At 43.6% G+C, this 18402-nt stretch overlaps 1 protein-coding gene across 1 annotated transcript; it reads left to right on the top strand.

The window, feature by feature from the left end:
* Nucleotides 1-1225: 1225 nt before the first annotated feature.
* Nucleotides 1226-14676, top strand: GFI1B (growth factor independent 1B transcriptional repressor). The gene is made up of 7 exons (XM_035102216.2): nt 1226-1354; nt 7146-7277; nt 7584-7745; nt 8807-9057; nt 9882-10019; nt 11160-11325; nt 12698-14676. Exons 2-7 carry the CDS (start codon nt 7157-7159, stop codon nt 12874-12876), a joined length of 1017 nt encoding a protein of 338 aa, XP_034958107.1. The 5' UTR covers nt 1226-1354; nt 7146-7156; the 3' UTR covers nt 12877-14676.
* The last annotated feature ends 3726 nt before the right edge of the window (nt 14677-18402 follow it).

Raw genomic sequence — 18402 nt, 5'->3', positions numbered from 1 at the left:
TTGCACAATGGTCCTTGACACCGAGGATCATCTTTAAGTCTGTAAAGGTAAAGGTAAAGGGACCCCCGACCGTTAGGTCCAGTCGCGGACAACTCTGGAGTTGCGGCACTCATCTTGCTTTACTGGCCAAGGGAGCCGGCGTACAGCTTCCGGGTCATGTGGCCAGCATGGCAAAGCCGCTTCTGGCGAACCACAGCAGTGCACGGATACGCCGTTTACCTTCCCACCGGAGTGGTACCTATTTATCTACTTGCACCTTGCCGTGCTTTCGAACTGCTAGGTTGGCAGGAACAGGGACTAAGCAATGGGAGCCCCAAGCCATTACGGGGATTTGAACCGCAGACCTTCTGATCGGCAAGCTCTAGGCTCTGTGGTTTAACCCACAGCGTCTGTATTTAGATATAATTGGACACTTAGAGTGTTTCCCATTTAGAGGGTTCAAAGCATTTTACCCATCCCTCTTTCATAATTCCAGAACTTGTGAATATTCAATGAAACTGAATGTTAAACAGATAGCCATGACTAGGTTCTGCTTCCAGTCTTCTGAATATCAGTTGCTGGAAACCACAGGAGGGAAGAGTGCTCTTGTCCTGCTTGCAAGTTTCCTACAAGTTCCTCGCTGGCCACTGTGAGAAGAAGATGCTGTACTAGATGGGCCATTGGCCTGATCCAGCAGAGCTCTAGTTATGTTCTTATTATTTCAGTAACCTAACAGCTTTGCAAGGGCAGGGCGGTATTTTTGTAATTCCCCACATTGCCAGTTATGGAGTTGGGGGGGGGGTCTGAGGAAATGGATGGATTTTGTAAAGCCACCCAATAAATTCATCATGACTGACATGAGTTTAGCATAAATGACCTAAGTGAAAAAATAGCAATATTACTTTTCCTACACAAAGCCCAGCGTGTTTTTCAGCCGTGTATGCTTGGGCAAATTATATTTTCCTTTGCCATTTCTAAAAAAAATCAGTATCTCGAAAGAACACTCTGCCAAATAAAAAATAAAAAGTCACCAACCGTCTGCGAAAGGGTGTCGCTTCTTGGACTTGAGCAACACAATATTCTCTTCAAGTTTATGAAGCCTGGGAGGTTTTGATAAGCAAATGCTGTCAAGGGGTTTAGTTCCTCATTGGCTGCCTGGTTCACCACCAGATTTTGACATGAGTAATCAGATTGAAAAATCAGGGAGGGGAATGAGGTAAAGTGAAGAACGGGAAACAGAGGAAGAAAGAGGGAGATGTATCTAACTTCAGCTGACAACAAGATTGTGGAAAAGTTATAGAGAAGGAAACTTCACTGTGAGGATCGTCCCTGAGGAAAGAAAACAAGTCTGCTTTCAGCCATTCTGCAATAACAGGTGATTTCCCCCCTTCATTATTAATAATAATAATTTTAAAAAGGATTGTATCCAAAGTTTTACTCAAAGTAGCCCCATAGCTGTCAAGTTCTCCCCTTTTTTAAAGGGAAATTCCCTTATGCTGAATAGGATTCCTCGCGAGAAAAGGGAAAACTTGACAGCTATGAGTAGCCCCCTGAAATTAACGGGCCTAAGTCATGTCCACATTTTTCAATGGATCTACTCTGAGGAGGACCAACACTGAGTAGGACCTACAGTTCACTTCTAAGAGCTAGGTTAAATCTTGTATTGACGTAACAGAAACCAAATCTTCTGAAAAGCTGTGCTAGAAGAGGGTCGCAGATAAAAGTTACTATATGGTGGGGGGTTTTAAGTTATGGGTGAGAGCTAATGTTGGTTCTACTCAGAGTGGACCCCATTGAAATCTATGGAATTAAGTAACTTGCAGTGTAATCTTAACCATGTCTTCTCAGAAAAAGAAAAAAAAGCCCTGCTGAGTTCAGTAGAGCCCTTGCATTGGATTCGGAAGCGGCAATTATTGCAAAAAGCCGCAGCCCAATTGCCGAGACCCTCTCAGCATACGACACCTCTGCTCAGAGACCTGCACTGGTTGTCAGTTTGATACCAGGCCAAGTTCAAGGTGTTGCCATTCAGTATATGTATAAAACTCAGAACAACTTGGAACCAGTTTACCTGCAAGATGACTTTACCCCATATATGCCCACTCAACCGCTTCGATCTGCAGAACTGGCCGTTACAGATGCCGCATAATACTTATTCCACACTTGTAGGAATTTGGTACTTTTGTGTGGCTGCACCCACACTTTGGAACACCCTGCCAGCTGACCTCAAGTAGGTGCCCTCACTGTACTCTAGAAAGAACCTGCATTAAAACATTTTTGTTTGGGCAAGCCTATTCAGACATGTAGAAAGCTGGCATGTATCTTAATCTAGGTGGGTGTTGTTGTTTTTTAGCTTAACCTGTTTTTAACATAATCTCTTTTTTAACTGGTATTTATATTATTTTATACTTTTTCTAAACTGTTTTGAGATATTATTACAATCAAGAGGTGTGTAAATCTTGTGACAAATACCAAATTCAGTGAGGCTGACTCCCAGGTAAGTGGGGTTACTCTACAATTCTATGATTCTATAATTATACACTGGGTTAAATCTACCTTCAATCCTACTCAAGAGGGAGACCTATTGACATTAATGGACACAACTTATGTAGGTAACTCTGAGGAGGACTTAGTAGGTTCCAAGCCATAGATTTCAATGGGTCCGCCCTGTGTACAGAATTGGTGTAGTATAGAGTTTCAGACTAGAACCTGGGAGAGACCAGGGTTCAAATCCCAACTTAGCCATTAAGCTCAATAGGTGTGACCTTGGGTCAGTCACTGCCTCCCAGCCTAACCTACCTCACAGGGTTGTTGTGGGGATTAAATTAAGAGCCGGAGAAGAACTGTGTAGGCTACCTTGAGCAAATTGGAGAAAAAGATGGGATATACAGTAAATGCAATAAAATTAGTTGGGACTTTGCTCAACTGTCCCAAGATGTTTCTGGCCAGGGATAAGCCTTGTTAGCACAGGAGAAATAAGGTTGATTCTTCATTTAAACAAATAACCTAATATCCCTGAGTTTTACTGCTTGGGAAAAACCATTAAATAACAAAATAATTAATGGAAAGCATTGCAAGGAGTTGGACTTGATGTACCCTTGGTCCAGTCCAACTCTATAATTCTATGATTTTATAAACCATACTATGGAATTATTGGGAAACTATGATGGACTGCTAGAATGGTACTGGGAAGAACAACCCCTTTTGACAGTCTCAGGAAAGCAGGTGAAGAATTGCAACCCTAACCTATTGTAAAGAAATTTGGAAGAGAATTGAGGCTGCACTCCTTTAGTCAATAGCTGTGAGTAATCCCCACTGAACAGTTTTCAGTCAGAGGATTTCAGTGCAAAACGAAAAGGTCTCTTTCTGCTCATTTTATATTGGTTATAAATTATATTTTCAGGTTTTGGTTTGTGCATACTGCTTTTCAGTTGTGGTTTTGTGCATACTGCTTTTAAAACCATTTTAGTTTTAAATATTTTTAAAAACTTTTTTATGATGTGACTGTAAATAGCTTTGAGACATATGTGTGAAAGGCAACCCAATAATAATAATAAGAATAATAATAGTTCTCAAACTTTTTTTATCTGGGCCATACTTTCAGAATAAATATTTGTTCACGACACACCTTTTTATTATTGATAAGAAATACAATGGAAAACAAACAAACAAACAAAAACTCCTGATTTATAACGTAGATAACATTGATTTATAACAACGTAGAACACTGGCCCTGTTACAGATGCCGCATAATACTTATTCCACACTTGTAGGAATTCGGTACTTTTGTGTGGGTGCAGCCCAGATGCGGCACCCAGAAAGTATAAAACAATGCAGCTACATAAGAACATGAATCATTTCCAAAATATAATTATAAATGAGCCTCTTACATATGTACCTTTGTATGTATACAAACTCAATGAGAGGTATGAGCTTGCCGTATCTCATTCTGAAGAAATAGCTATCCATATTCTGCAATTAAAAAGTTATTTTGATACAATACTATACTACACTACACTGAAATGTTTAAATGTTTCTTCGATTGTTCTTGAATCTTCCCAGCACACTAGCTCTCTTCTCCTGCCAAATCAAGACTTAGCAACACTAAATTTTGTTGCTTATCATACCATAGATGATCTCCTGTCACAGATAAATTCTCAATTATGTGCTATGATATTGTAGTATCTTTTCTCTCTCAAAAAACCACACTCGCCCACAATCTGTGCTCCTTGTCTTTCTCACACTTTGGGTGGGGAACAGCCAGAATTGTGAATTGCTAGGCCAATTGCTAGACAGGGCGAGAATGTGCCTTTGAGTGCCATGTCTCAGCCTAACCTACCTGACCGGGTTGTTGAGAGGATATAATGGAAGAAGGGGTTGGGGGAAGAAACAACCATGTACACCACATTGAGATCCTTGGATGAAAGATGAGCTATAATATTTAAACACACACACACACACCAAATACAAGCCAACAAAAATTAACCATATTGGGGGCTGTTTCAAAATGTAGGGCTGTATCCAATGTTAATTCCACTCAGAGTAAACCTATGGAAATTAATGGACATGACTGATTTAGGTCTATTCATTCCAGTGGGTCTACTCTGAGTAGAATGCATATTCACACCCAGCGGCGTAGCTAGCCGCCTGGCTGCCCGGGGCGGCAAACGCGAAGGCACCCCGCCGCGGGGCTGGGTGTCCAACGTGTGCATGCATCACACACGTGTCACGGCACGTGGCGCATGCGCACACAGGAGGAGGCATGCGATGCGGTGACGTGACAAACCCCACGAGCAAGCCACGGAGTGAGGCAGTCTCGCTTATGTCAAGGCTTCTCCTCCATGGCGGTGGCGGCTTCGCGTGGCAGTGGCATCGGCGGCCATCAGAGGTGGTCAGCCCCATACAGCCTGCTGCCCCCCGCCCAGCCTGCTGTCCGGGGCGGTGTGCCCCCCCCCCAATTACTACGCCACTGTTCACACCATACATTGCCAAATTAAGCAGTCATGGATTCTGGGAGCCGGAGTTTGTTAACTTTCTACTAGGAGACCCCATTTCCTGTCCCAGAGCTACCGTTCCCAACCCCTCTTCCTAGGAAATTATTGAAATTTTAGGTCTGAGGGGGGAATACAGGCCTCTGTCAGAGTATAACAAACTGCAGCTTCCAGCATTTTGGGGGAGAAGCCATGAGTGTCTGAACTGGTGTAAAAGTGCTTTCAATGTACAATGTGAACGATGTCTACGTTGGCTACAATCCATATTGACCCAAGGGCAGTTAAAATATCTTTACAGTTAAACAGACCTGGGAGACAGGAGTGGTGGGAGCAGAGAATCTTGAGAGCCTGGATTGAGTACATATTCCCCAAGGCAAAATATAACATTTGTTTGTACGGTTACTGAACGGAGCAATTGGAGGAGAAAATGCAAAACAACCATGCAAATGAGAGACTACTTGATTGCCTTCCAGTATGTTACCCTGAGGTTCTTCCATGGATTATGTTACTTATCACAAGGCAGCGGGTGGAGGGGGCGAGAAGAGATTTGCTTGCGCATATTTTATGAAGTATGTGGGAAATAAGAGCTATGCAGTGTCCAGGGAGGACTTTTGGCACTCCAGAAAAGAGGGCACAGATTTGTATAAACTTTGCATATGGCTAATGTATATGTACGGATGCAAAATTAGAAATAATTCCTGAAGTTTTCAATAGACAATCATCTCTTGTGCCTAAATTTGTGGCCGATGTACTGTTATTTGGCTCTTTGCACAGAGATTCCTCTAAAGAATTAATCACTCCCTTAGTAATGAATCTCAATCAGGGCACTATTCTGTGACTTTTCTCAAAAAGGATGTTGCAGAGTTGGAAAAGGTTCAGGAAGGGCACTCCTCTGTGAGGAAATATTGCAGCGATTGGGACTCTCTAGTTTGGAGAAAAGGCGAGTAACAGGTGACACGATAAAAGTTTATAAAAATATGCATGGCAAGGAGAAAGTGGACAGAAAAAGGTTTTTCTCTCTCTCTGCTGAATGTTGGCGGATTCAGAAGAGATAAAAAGAAAGTCCTTCATGCAGTGCATAGTTAGACTATAAAACTTGCTCCCACAGAAGGCAGAGGTGGGCATTCACTTGGATGGCTGCCCTGTCGAATGCCCTCCCATCAGATGTCAAGGAAATAAGCAACTACCCTACTTTTAAAAGACATCTGAAGGCAGCCCTGCTTAGGGAAGTTTTTAATGTTTAATACTGTATTGGTGTTTTTTTTTTAACATTTGATTGGGAGCTGCCCAGAGTGCCTAGGGAAACCCAGACAGATGGGCGGGGTATAAATAATAAATTATTTATTTATTTATTTATTTTATTATTAAACAACGAGCACAAGACTAGCCACAGTGGCTATGTTCTACTGCCTCTGTCAGAGCCATCATGCCTCTGAATAAAAGTTACTGGGAATCAATTGCAGGAGAGGAAAGTGCTATTGCACACATGTTCAAGTTGCAGGCTTGCATTGTCCCTAGGCTAGTTGTTTTCCCAGGGTTGGTTTTTCATGAGTTCAGGTTGAGCAGATGGGAGGAAACATTAGTAGTAGTAGTACCGTAGTAGCAGCAGCAAATAAAATTTGCATAACATTATGGAATGCATCAGGGACCACTTGTGTCACCCACTGCCGTTTATCCACACATGTGATTTTTATTATGATCAGTGCTTTTTTTCTGGGGGAGACACAGCGGCACCATACCTCTAAGCATTTTGTGAATCTTAGTTTGGCCTCATTGAGGGGCAGTATTCCAAAATGAGTAGGAAAATGAGAGTACCCCTAAACTTTTTTAAAGAAAAAAACACTGATGTTGTTGTTGTTGTTGTTGTTGTTGATGATGATGATGATACAGTCATACCTCGGGTCACGTACGCTTTGGGTTGCGTACTTTTTGGGTTACGTACTTGGCGAACCCGGAAGCGTTTTCTTCCGGGTTCACCGTGCGAGCATATGCAGAAGCGTTCTGCGCAGAAGCGCGCTTTCGCGGTTGTTCGGGTTACGTACTGCAACCCAGAATGAATCAGGTATGTAATCCGAGGTACCACTGTAATAATAATAATAATAATAATAATAATAATAATAATAATAATAATAATGTGTAATTCTGGTTTTACAATCTTTCTGGATCTGTTCTCTCCAGGTGAACAGGAAATGCCAAGGTCTTTCTTAGTGAAGAGTAAGAAGGCACACTCTTATCACCAGTACCGAGTTGTGGATGACGGTCTCCTGGTGCCGAAATGGGACCCAGCAACAGTTGTGCCCTCCACTGCAGGTGGGTCAGACAACTCTGGGTCATCTAGGAACCACGCTGGTTACGCAAAAGCCTCCAATGTTTAATCATAGTGACACTATATTTATTTGTTTGATTTGTGGATCACCTAATAATAATAATAATAATAATAATAATAATAATAATAATAATAGTAACAGTACTAACAATAATTAATATTTATATGGCACCCATCTGACTGGGTTGTGCCAGCTGCTAAGGATTGTAGCTTAGCAGCAGAGCATCCACTTCCCATGCAGATGGTCTCGAGTTTAATAAATAAAACTATTGCCTGCATTCTGATCACAGTTATTCACGGCCACAACATCCCCAAGGAGAGCGAGGCCCTCAGCACTGGTTGCCCACAATGCCCTGCTCCAAAAGATGGAAATGGGCCCAAAGGAGTCAAAGAAGAGTATGTCCTCCCTACCCACAGTATGACCAGAACAGGGTCAGGGCCTCCAATATCAGGTGAGCAGGCTGGGTAAGAATCAGTGGTCTTCTTCTGTTTAAAATAATGTGTGTGTGTGTGTGTGTGTGTGTGTGTGTGTGTGTGTAAAGGGGGGGGCTCCCAGGGCAGCAGCCAGATCACTATTTAAAAAGACACAGCACAAAAGGAAAACTGATTGGGAAGAGGAAATAACCAAGCTCAGGATCAAGTTCCCAGTTCAGCTTGGGTGGAAAGGTCTGAGAAGAGAAAGTGCTGAACTTGCTGGATAGAGTGTCCCTGTGCCCCTTGTCTTCCCTATCGTATGTAAGTCCAGGGTGCAGCTTCCAATATTCACATACAGTACTTAGGCTGTGGTCCTGTACTCACTTGCCTGGGAGAAAGCCCCACTGAGCTGGAAACCCTGGGGGTCAAAATGAAACAGTGCATGTGATGCTCTGTTTAGCTGCACATCAGCATTGCCCAGTGGTCAAATTTGCACCATTGCTTTTAGGATTTGTAGGAAGAAGTATTGATGGGAAAATGAGTTTAAAACAGTCTTTCTGTCCTGCTGATTTAAACCCTTGTTTTGTACCTCAAGTGTTTTCCCCTGGCTGGAATATGCCCTTGTTTGCCTCGGTGGAGGATGGAGAGGGTGTGTGTGCTTCTTTGCATCTACAAAGATAAAATTTACATGTATGCAGTGCTTATTTTCTAAAAATAATGATGTTTAGAGGCACTTTCATTTTGACTCAAGAAAACCACCATTTTATAGTTCAAATCAACCATCAGGGGCTGTGGGGAGTAAATACAGTAAATGAACAAAAGTACAAAGATTCACAATATGTTTAGGGGTATGCGTACCCCTGCGTACCCCCAGGAAAAAAGCACTGCACGTATGGCTCCATCCACTTTTGCCTCAGGCCATGCTTGCCACTGGCATGTGGCCCTGGGAAGGTTGCCTAGAAGGGAATGTGGCCCCGGGAAGATTGCCTAGAAGGGAATGTGGCCCTAGGGCTGAAAAATGCTCCCCACAGCCCTTGATGGTTCAAAAAAAGTAAATTACAAGCAGGCTGATAATCTGATTCATCCTATTTCACCTCAGAGATGCCTGTCCAAGCTCTGAAATCCAAAGACAGTGGCTCAGTTGAAAGTGTGGCCACCTTTTACAAGCCCAATTTTGCTTGGAGTGCCTTCCGTCCTCCATACAGCTACAGGCCAATCTCTTCTACCCTTCTGGAACATTCCGTTAGCCTGTATGAGAGCCACCTCCTCCCAGCCTCAGAGCCACCCCTTGACTACAGCCTGAGATTCTCACCGGACATGGAGACATACCACTGTGTGATCTGTAGCAAGGTGAGTTCCCCGTGGACCACAGGTGAGAAATCCGTGGCCCTTCTGATGTTGGATTACAACTTCCATCATCCTTGGCCATACCTGCTGGGGCTGATGGGAGTTTATTTAAATATTTTTTCCCACCATTTGGCCAAGAGAGGCTCCCACGGAGGCTTAATGACCATTTGTCTAAAAAGACATGACACAAAAGGAAAATGAATTGGGAAGAATGAGGAAACAACCAAGCTCAGGATCACATTTCCAGGTTCCCAGCTCATCTAATGACCATCTGGGCTAGAAAGGTCTGAAGCTGGGCATTTGGAAGGCCAAAAGTTCCCCATCTTGATGTAAGAAAAGGCATTCCCCTCTCTCATGAGAAAACAAATATAAGGGCCTATTTCATTGTAAGGAGATAATTCCACAAGGGGTTGTTGTTGTTGTTGTTGTTGTTACATCATTGAAACAAATTGCTCATTTACCAATCTACAGGCTGACTAGATAAGAAGCAAACAGGCAGCATAGTCTCCATGGACCCAGCTGCCATGATAACCTAGAATGGATGAAGCATAATTCATGCTGCTGAATGGCTAAAAATATATTTTTTTTTAAATTGCAGGTGCATAGGAGGTCTAATCTAGAGTGGGAACTTGGTATGGTGGATGGAAAAGGGCTTTAACATTTTGTCTCCTGCTACCGGCTAATGAGACTTGTTGTCCAAAACATCAGTGGGGGTGGGGCTGGAACCATGTTGGGGAAAGCCTGCTCCATGAGAAGGAGAGGTGGAAAAGCAGAACATGAGACAGACTGAACTGCCACAGTTCTAAAAACATCTCTTTGCCTCTCAGATATTTTCTACCCCCCATGGTCTGGAGGTCCATGTCCGACGATCCCACAGCGGCACACGACCCTTTGCTTGTGACATCTGCGGCAAAACGTTTGGGCACGCTGTGAGTCTGGAGCAACACGCCAACATTCACTCTCAGGTCAGGAGTGAAAGGAGGCAGTGATATCCATCCTGTCCCGTGTCTCTCACAATCAGATCTGTTTCCATTCTGCTACTGTTCGGCTTCCATGAAAACCTAGAACATAAGAACACAATAATCCCCTGTTGGATCAGGCCAATAGCCCATCTAGTTCAGCATCCTTTTCTTACAGTGGCTAACCATAGACCCCAGTGGTAAGCCCACAAGCAGGATACAAGCACAAAAGCCAGTGTGGTGTAGTGGTTAAGAGCAGTGGTCTTGTAATCTGGGGAACCGGGTTCGCATCTCCGCTCCTCCACATGCAGCTGCTGGGTCACCTTGGGCTAGTCACACTTCTTTGAAGTCTCTCAGTCCCACCCACCTCACAGAGTGTTTGTTGTGGGGGAGGAAAGGAAAGGAGAATGTTAGCTTTGAGACTCCTGCGGGTAGTGATAAAGCGGGATATCAAATCCAAACTCTTCTTCTTCTTCTTCTTCTTCTTCTTCTTCTTCTTCTTCTTCTTCTTCTTCTTCTTCTTCTTCTTCTTCTTCTTCTTCTTCTTCTTCTTCTTCTTCTTCTTCTTCTTCTTCTTCCCCTCCTGTGGTTTCTAGCAATTGGTATTCAGAAGCAGTGCTACCTCCAACTGCAGAGGCAAAGCATAGCCATCATGGCTAGTAGTAATCAACAGCCTTATCCTTCATGAATTTATCCAGACCTCTTTTAAAGCCATCTAGGTTGGTGGCCATCTCTACCTCCTGTGGGAGCAAATTCCATAGTTTAACTATGAGCTGTGCGAATAAGTTCTTCCTTTTTTTCTGTCCTGAACATTAAACCTCTATCATGTCACCTCTTCCCTGCCTTTTCTCTAAACTAAAAAGTTCCAAATGCAAAAAGTACCTACATTGTTGTTCTCTCGCTAGTCACTATTCACTGAAACAAACAAAATTAATTATGTCATTAGTTATGTGATCAATTTCAACCTGAGGAAAACCTGGACGACAATACTGGAAATAACATAAACATTTACTTAGGTTTTGCAGACTAAAACAACCCCAACAATAGCTGCTTGTATTCACTTGCATGATTTCCAGGGTTGGTGTTTCCCATCTCTGGACAACTGGCCTGACTTTTGGTCTCGATTTCTTGATCTTGTTGTTACAGGAGAAAAGCTTTGCATGCAAAATGTGTGGGAAGACTTTCAAACGCTCTTCCACCCTCTCCACCCACTTGCTGATCCACTCAGACACAAGGCCGTACCCCTGCCAGTACTGTGGGAAACGCTTCCACCAGAAGTCAGACATGAAAAAGCACACCTACATCCACACAGGTGAGAGGAGGAGTTGCCTCTCTGCTGGTGGGATGGGGAGATGCTGGTTCAGCCTATTTCACTCATGTGTCTATTGCAGCATGTGTCTCCTGCACATGCAGGTGAAATACTTGTTTTTTTACTTGTTTATTATTACATAAATAGACCCACCTTTCCTCCAAGGAGCTCAAAGTGGCATTCATAGTTTCTCCCCTCCCCAGTTTATGTTCACAACAACCCTGCAAGGTAGGTTTGGGTTGAGACAAAGTAATAGATGACCCAGTGAGCTTCATGGTGAAGTTGGGATTTGAACACACTTCAACAGGTACTGGAAGGCACATTGGAGCCCCCGGGTGCCATGTTGGTGACCTAATGGATACTGAGGGCCTTCTGGTGGTTCCCTCGTTGTAAGAAGCCAAGTTGCAGGGAACCAGGCAGAGGGCCTTCTTGGTAGTGGTGCCTGCCCTGTGGAACGCCCTCCCATCTGATGTCAAAGAGAAAAACAGCTACCAGATTTTTAGAAGACATCTGAAGGCAGCCCTATTTAGGGAGGCTTTTAATGTTTAATTGATTATTTTATTTTATTTTTCTGTTGGAAGCCGCCCAGAGTGGCTGGAGAAACCCAGCCAGATGGGCAGGGTATAAATAAATAAATAAATAAAATATAATAAGTCCTTTTGACCTCCTTTCTTTGCCATCCAGGAGAGAAGCCAGTTTGGTCTCCCCCTTGCCTTAATAGTAGTAGTAGTAGTAATAATAATAATAATTTATACCCTGCCCTCCCTGGCCAAGACCGGGCTCAGGGTGGCTAACATCAGGTATAAAAACAATTGATTAAAATACAACTTAAAACAGGATTAAAATACAACGATCCATCACAAAAGGAAAAGGAAAGAGGGGGAGGGGATCAGGCTGATTCCAAGCCAAAGGCCAGGCAGAACAACTCTGTCTTACAAGCCTGGCAGAAAGAAATCAGATCCCGCAGGGCCCTGGTCTCATGAGACAGAACGTTCCACCAGGCCGGAGCCAGTGTTGAAAAGGCCCTGGCCCTGGTTGAGGCTAATCTGACTTCCTTAGGGCCTGGGACCTCTAGAGTGTTGCTATTTATGGCCTTGAAGTTATTCCTGGCATGTAAGAACAACAGGCTTCCCAGGGGCCCTGTAGTGGTTCACCAAACCTCTTAGGCCAGTGGGCACCTTTGGAGTTTTGGGAGTGTCCTTGTCAAAAATAATTTTATCCATTATACCTATATTCCAAGGTAAATAATACCAAGCATCCAGTGTAAGACTTTGGGCTCGTTTCCTTTGAGTTACAATTACTATTCGAGCTGCTAAGATCATACGACTAATTAGAGCTGCTGATATATTTTTAACTTCTCCTCTTTGCCTTCCAGGGGAGAAGCCACACAAATGCCAGGTCTGTGGCAAAGCCTTCAGCCAGAGCTCCAACCTCATTACGCACAGCCGCAAGCACACTGGGTTCAAGCCGTTTAGCTGTGAGCTCTGCGGCAAGGGCTTCCAGCGCAAGGTGGATCTGCGGCGACACCGGGAGAGTCAGCATAGCCTCAAGTGAGGAGGAGAGCAGCCTTCTGAGTTCAGCTAAGGGGAGATGGTTGGCATCAGGAGAGATCCTTGTGGAGAGAGGAGAGTGAGCCCAAGATGAATTTCCTCCTGTCCTCCTGGACTACATCAAGAGAGAGAGAGAATGAAGGAGCACAAGGAAGAGCAGCATTGTTCTCCTCCAGAGAGCCCATTGCTTAGGCTCAGTTTTCCCCACCTGTAGATTTTCTTCTCCTTCAAGGGAGGCTAGTCAATGGAGACAGAACTGAGCTAGGCAGCTCAACAGCCTGACTTGGTTTGAGGCCCCCTCTGCACTGTACATTTAAAGCTGTCTCATACCACAGCTTCTAGGAAACTGTCATTTGCTAAGGAGGTTGAGAGTAATTTTGAGACTCCCCATTCCTTTCACAGAACTACAATTCCCAGAGTTCCCCTGGAAGGCAGATGAGCTGTTAAAGCACTCTGGGAATTCTCCCCCCCCCCAAAGAATCCTGGAAAGTGTGGTTTGGTAAGGGTGCATAGTAGTTAGGAGGCTCCCCTATTCCCTCAACAGAGCAACAATTCCCAAAGTTAAGAGGGATTGGTTGCTCAACCATTCTGGAAACTGTAGCTCTGGGAAGGGAAAATGGATCTCTTACACCCTTAACAAGCTACAGTTCCCATAATTTCTTTGGAGAGGCTATGAAAGTTGAAAGCTGTATGAAACAGCTTTAAATGTACAGTGCAAATGGAGCCTAAGTCTGTTCCATATAATCTGCCTGCAAAACAAGTTTTCTGTCACTGAGCTAAGGCCCTTCTGGGATATTTTTTTTAATCTGCTGAACTGTCATGGCTTCCTCCAAAGAATGCTAGGAAATGTAGGTTACTGAGAGTAGGACATTTTCTACTAGTCTTCCCCAACACGACTACAGTGCCCATGATGCCCTAGGGAGAAGGAACAACATCTAAAACCACTTTAAGCATGGAACACTGGTATGCTGCATAAAGAAGATTTGCAAAGAAGAAGAAGAGCATAATGGCTAAGCTTGAGCCCCACCCTGTTGCCCCCCCCCCTGGCAAAACCTCATCTGCCTTCTCAGAGAACACTGTCAATATGTATTTTTGCTTATCTTATTGTATATACTGTTCTGAATGAATCATGCATTAGATTCTCTCTGCCACCCCTGGTGTTTTTTAGCAAAGATGCCTTGCACAGCACCTATGAACACACTGTTACTGGAGCACAAACCTTAGCGTTGAGGTTCTCTGCTCTCTGTTTTGGAGTATTCAGACACCCCCAACTCCCCATGTCACTAATATAATTATCATGTGTTTATTTGTACTCCACTTTCCCACAAAATTGTGCCCAAGGTAGATCACAACATACCAACTGAACAAGTATAAAAATTCAAAATATATATATTAGAAACAACCTATGAGATCGTCTTATCACGTGTCCACTTGAATGCTTCGATCAGTGGAATTGCCACTATTACAGGTGCCACATGATACCCATTCCACATTTCTAATAAATCTTTTACTCTGGAAGCACCTATGCTTCGGAGCTCTGCCTATTGATACCAGGCAAGCACCTGCACTGTACTCTCTTTTGGCACCTGTGAGAAACGATGTTTAGACAAGTCCACCTGGATGTTTAGAAATATGATGCGAGATTTAATCTGTTTTTAGTCGATTGTTATTTTAACCTTTTGAGTGTCTTAAATTATTTTCTTAGTGATAATTCTATTGTTTTATCCGTTTTTGTAAACTGCTTTGAGGTTGTTGTTGTTTTTATAAGTGGTGTATAAACTTTATGAACTAAATACGTATCAATAAATGCATTTTTCAAAAAAATCAATGCTTTTTTAATAAAAAAAACCAACCATACAAGTTTGTACAAAATAATACAGACAAACCAACCTACTAAACAGCTTAGAATTAAAACAGGAGAGAGAATAACGCCTAACACAGAAGTAAAAAGTATGGAAATCAACCACATGGTGCATTGATTTCCTAGAGTTTGGACCGAAAACTCAATATTCAAACTTCCAGGAGCCTTACCCTGTCTCTCTCTTGGGGTACTGCAGATACTCCCAAATTAGTTCTCAGGGTGAGGTGCCAACTTGAATAAAATAATGGGGGTGGCAGGGAAGCCCCGCACCGCAAAATTGATCACAAGTCGTACACGCACAAACCATGGCCTATCGTCTTTGGGGGGGGGCTGGCCCCCTCAAATAATTTATGGGAGGCGAAGGGACCTCGGCCCCTAGGAGTTGGCTCCTATTATCTTTACTCTCACTCCACACAGAGGCCAATAACATACCCTCCAACATTTATCTGAAGAAAATGGGGATGTCCTACTGTGTTGCGCCAGCCACTCTAGCTGGCTTCCCACATATATAAAAATATCCTACCATATCCTCCAACATCTGTCTGATGAAAATAGGGACGTCCTAATGAAAAACAGAACATTCCAGGATCAAGTCAGAAACCAGATGGCTTCTGTACATTTGGGTCCCTCTCTGGAAAATTGGGGCAGTTGGAGGGTCTGCAATCACGTTTATACCACATTCTTCTACCAAACAGCATACATTCACGTGAGCTGGGGAGTAAACAGACTTTCTCTCAGATAAGGGTAAGAGGAGATAAATATACCTTTCAAAGATAGTGTTTTATAAATAGAAATAAATGACTATCTCTAGTAAAGGAGTGGGGAATCTGTAGTCCTATGGGGCAGGTCACCCCATTTGTCCTTGTGAGGCAAGCTGTTGTAAACAAAATCTGGCATTTTTCCCTTATGGGGTATCCAAGAGCCCATATAAAGTGGGTTCCTTATCAGTAGGAGAAAATAACAGAGGCCAATCAGAGAAAATTGAGAAGCAAAGCAGCTATTAAGCCTGATCTTTGTTAAACTGTTGCAACAAGGTCCTCACTCACCACAAGCAGGAAAGAGGAGGAACCCAGAACAAAGCTGTGCCTGCCCTTATATAGACATTTTAAATTGCCCACCTTCAAACTCCAGACCACCCCCAGAAACATCATACATACATCACAGAAGGGGTGGTCTAAAACAGAATCATGAGTGCATTGTTTATCTCCTGTCTGGCAAGTTACCTGATTGCATTATCTGGGTTTTGGCCACTCTTTTGTTATTAAAAGGTAAAGTGACCCCTGACCATTAGGTCCAGTCGCGGACATATCTGGGTTTGTGGTGCTCATCTCGCTTTATTGGCTGAGGGAGCCGGCGTACAGCTTCCGGGTCATGTCTAAGCCGCTTCTGGGGAACCAGAGCAGCACACAGAAAAGCCGTTTACCTTCCCGCTGGAGCGGTACATATTTATCTACTTGCACTTTGATGTGCTTTCGAACTGCTAGGTTGGCAGGAGCGGGGACCGACTGAACAATGGGAGCTCACCCCATCGCAGGGATTCAAACTGTCAACCTTCTGATAGGCAAGCCCTGGGCTCTGTGGTTTAACCCACAGTGCCACTGACCTTAAATTCTTATAACAAAGCTGAGAGAACACCTGAGAGGCATGACTTGGGTATGAGGGTGTGCCCTGCCTGGGGACAGCCTCATGGGTCAGAGGGAGAGGCCTGGACTTGGGTGTTTTAAAACAGAAGTCATGACTCCCTAAGTTTTCTTGCTGCCACTCAAAATGAGTTAGAATGGAAAAAGAGGCTGGGGGAATAAAAACAGGAAGAGGTGGGGAGGGAGAATGTTTCAGGATACACAGATTCAAAAGCAGGGCTATGTAATTCAGCCTCATGGCTAGCCAGGTAATGTAAATAACTGATAGTGATGGAAATGTCATTGACACAAGGCCTTTTGTTTCCCAAGATAGGGAGAGAAGCCAGGTGTCTGATTTGCTTTTTATGGATAATGTATTTACAGATTTACCTGGGGTTTGCAAGGCCATTGCAGTTACATCTACAAAAAGCTTTCTGGGATGTTGGGGAAGGGCTGCAGCTCAGCAACAGTATCGTACTTTCAGCACAGAAGTCCCAGGTTCAACCAGATTCAATCCTGACAGCCGCTGCCTGTCAGTACAGACAGTACCAAGCTAGACGGACCCAATGCTTTGACTCTGTAAAAAGCAGCTTCCTGTGTTCCTATTTCAATCAGCCTTTAATTCAGAACCATGAGGCCTGGAACCTTAGCTCAGTTTAGGGGAAGGGCTGTTGTGCAGTGGTAGAGCACCTGCTTTTCATGCAGAAGGTCCCAGGTTTAATCCCTAGCATCTCCAGGTAGGGCTGGGAATGCCCCCTGTCTGAAATCGTGGAGAGCTCCTGCCAGTCAGTGCAGACAATACTGAAGTAAGATTGCACTGCACAGAACTTTGTAGGTCATATCTGACCCAGAGGCTGTCATCTGAGGACCCTTGACTTCTAAGAAGCACCCTTCAAGTTTATTGGCCACATCTGCCTTGTATTCCCATCACTTCCTATGTTCCTGATGAGAATACAAGGAGAATGTGGCTGATGAATGTAACAGGAGTGGGGAGCCTCAGGCAAATATCTGTTGTTTCAGAGAGTAAATATCTGTTAACTTCTCCCTTGAAATGTATCCTTGTGAAAAATAACTGAGTTTAGTCACGGGGCGGGAGAGAATTGTCACATCAAGTGGTTTGTGTGTGTTTATGCTGTTGGAGAAGGAAAATTATGCTTCCTTTAACATTTCTCTACAGTGGTGCCTCGCTTAACGAATGCCCTGCTTAACGAAATTTCCGCTTAACGAAAGGTTTTTTCTAGCAGAGGTTGCCTCGCTAGATGAATTCGTTTTATGAAAAATTCGTCTAGCGAATTGCGGTTTCCCATAGGAATGCATTGAAATTCAATTAATGTGTTCCTATGGGCAAAAAAAAAAATTCAAAAAAAATTCAATGCATTCCTATGGGATTCGCTAGACGAATTTTTCGTTATAAGAAAAGACCCGTGGAACAAATTAAATTTGTCTAGCAAGGCACCACTGTATTTCCATTAGCTGCCAGAAAATTAAGAGCCGCATCTGAGGCTCAACTCTCAATGTCTTTTTTTACTTTATTATGGATTATAGCTAAACAAATAAAATTACTACTATTACTACTTGTTACTATGCATTTATATCCCATCTGGTGTCCAAGGAGCTCAAGGTGGCATACATAGTAACCCCCCCCCCTTTACAGAAATAATTGTAAACTGTGGACATAATTGATTGTTTTCCCAATTCCTACATCCCTAGCTAAGAGAGACACCCCTACCGGTAGCTGAAACCCTGTAGAACTGCTGATAGTGTCGACAATAATGAACCATTATAATTATAACAAAAGAATCTTCACCAGGAGGTTGCAGGGTAGGTTACAACAATATAACATTAAACGTTAAAAGCAGTTAAAGCTGATTGAAGTCACAGGAACCTATGGTACCAAGAACCATAGGTGTCAAAGCCTATGGTAAAGAGGTATGTCCTCAGCATTCCCCCAAAGCTGCATGGTGAGCTTGCAAGATTTGCCTCTGCAGGGAGGGAGTCCAACAACTGAGGGGCTGCCACAGAGAAGGCCCTCTCCTGGGTCACCGCCACA

Source organism: Zootoca vivipara, chromosome Z (genome assembly GCF_963506605.1).
Source record: "Zootoca vivipara chromosome Z, rZooViv1.1, whole genome shotgun sequence".
NCBI lineage: Eukaryota > Metazoa > Chordata > Lepidosauria > Squamata > Lacertidae > Zootoca > Zootoca vivipara.
This window is presented reverse-complemented; position numbering and strand designations above follow the sequence as displayed.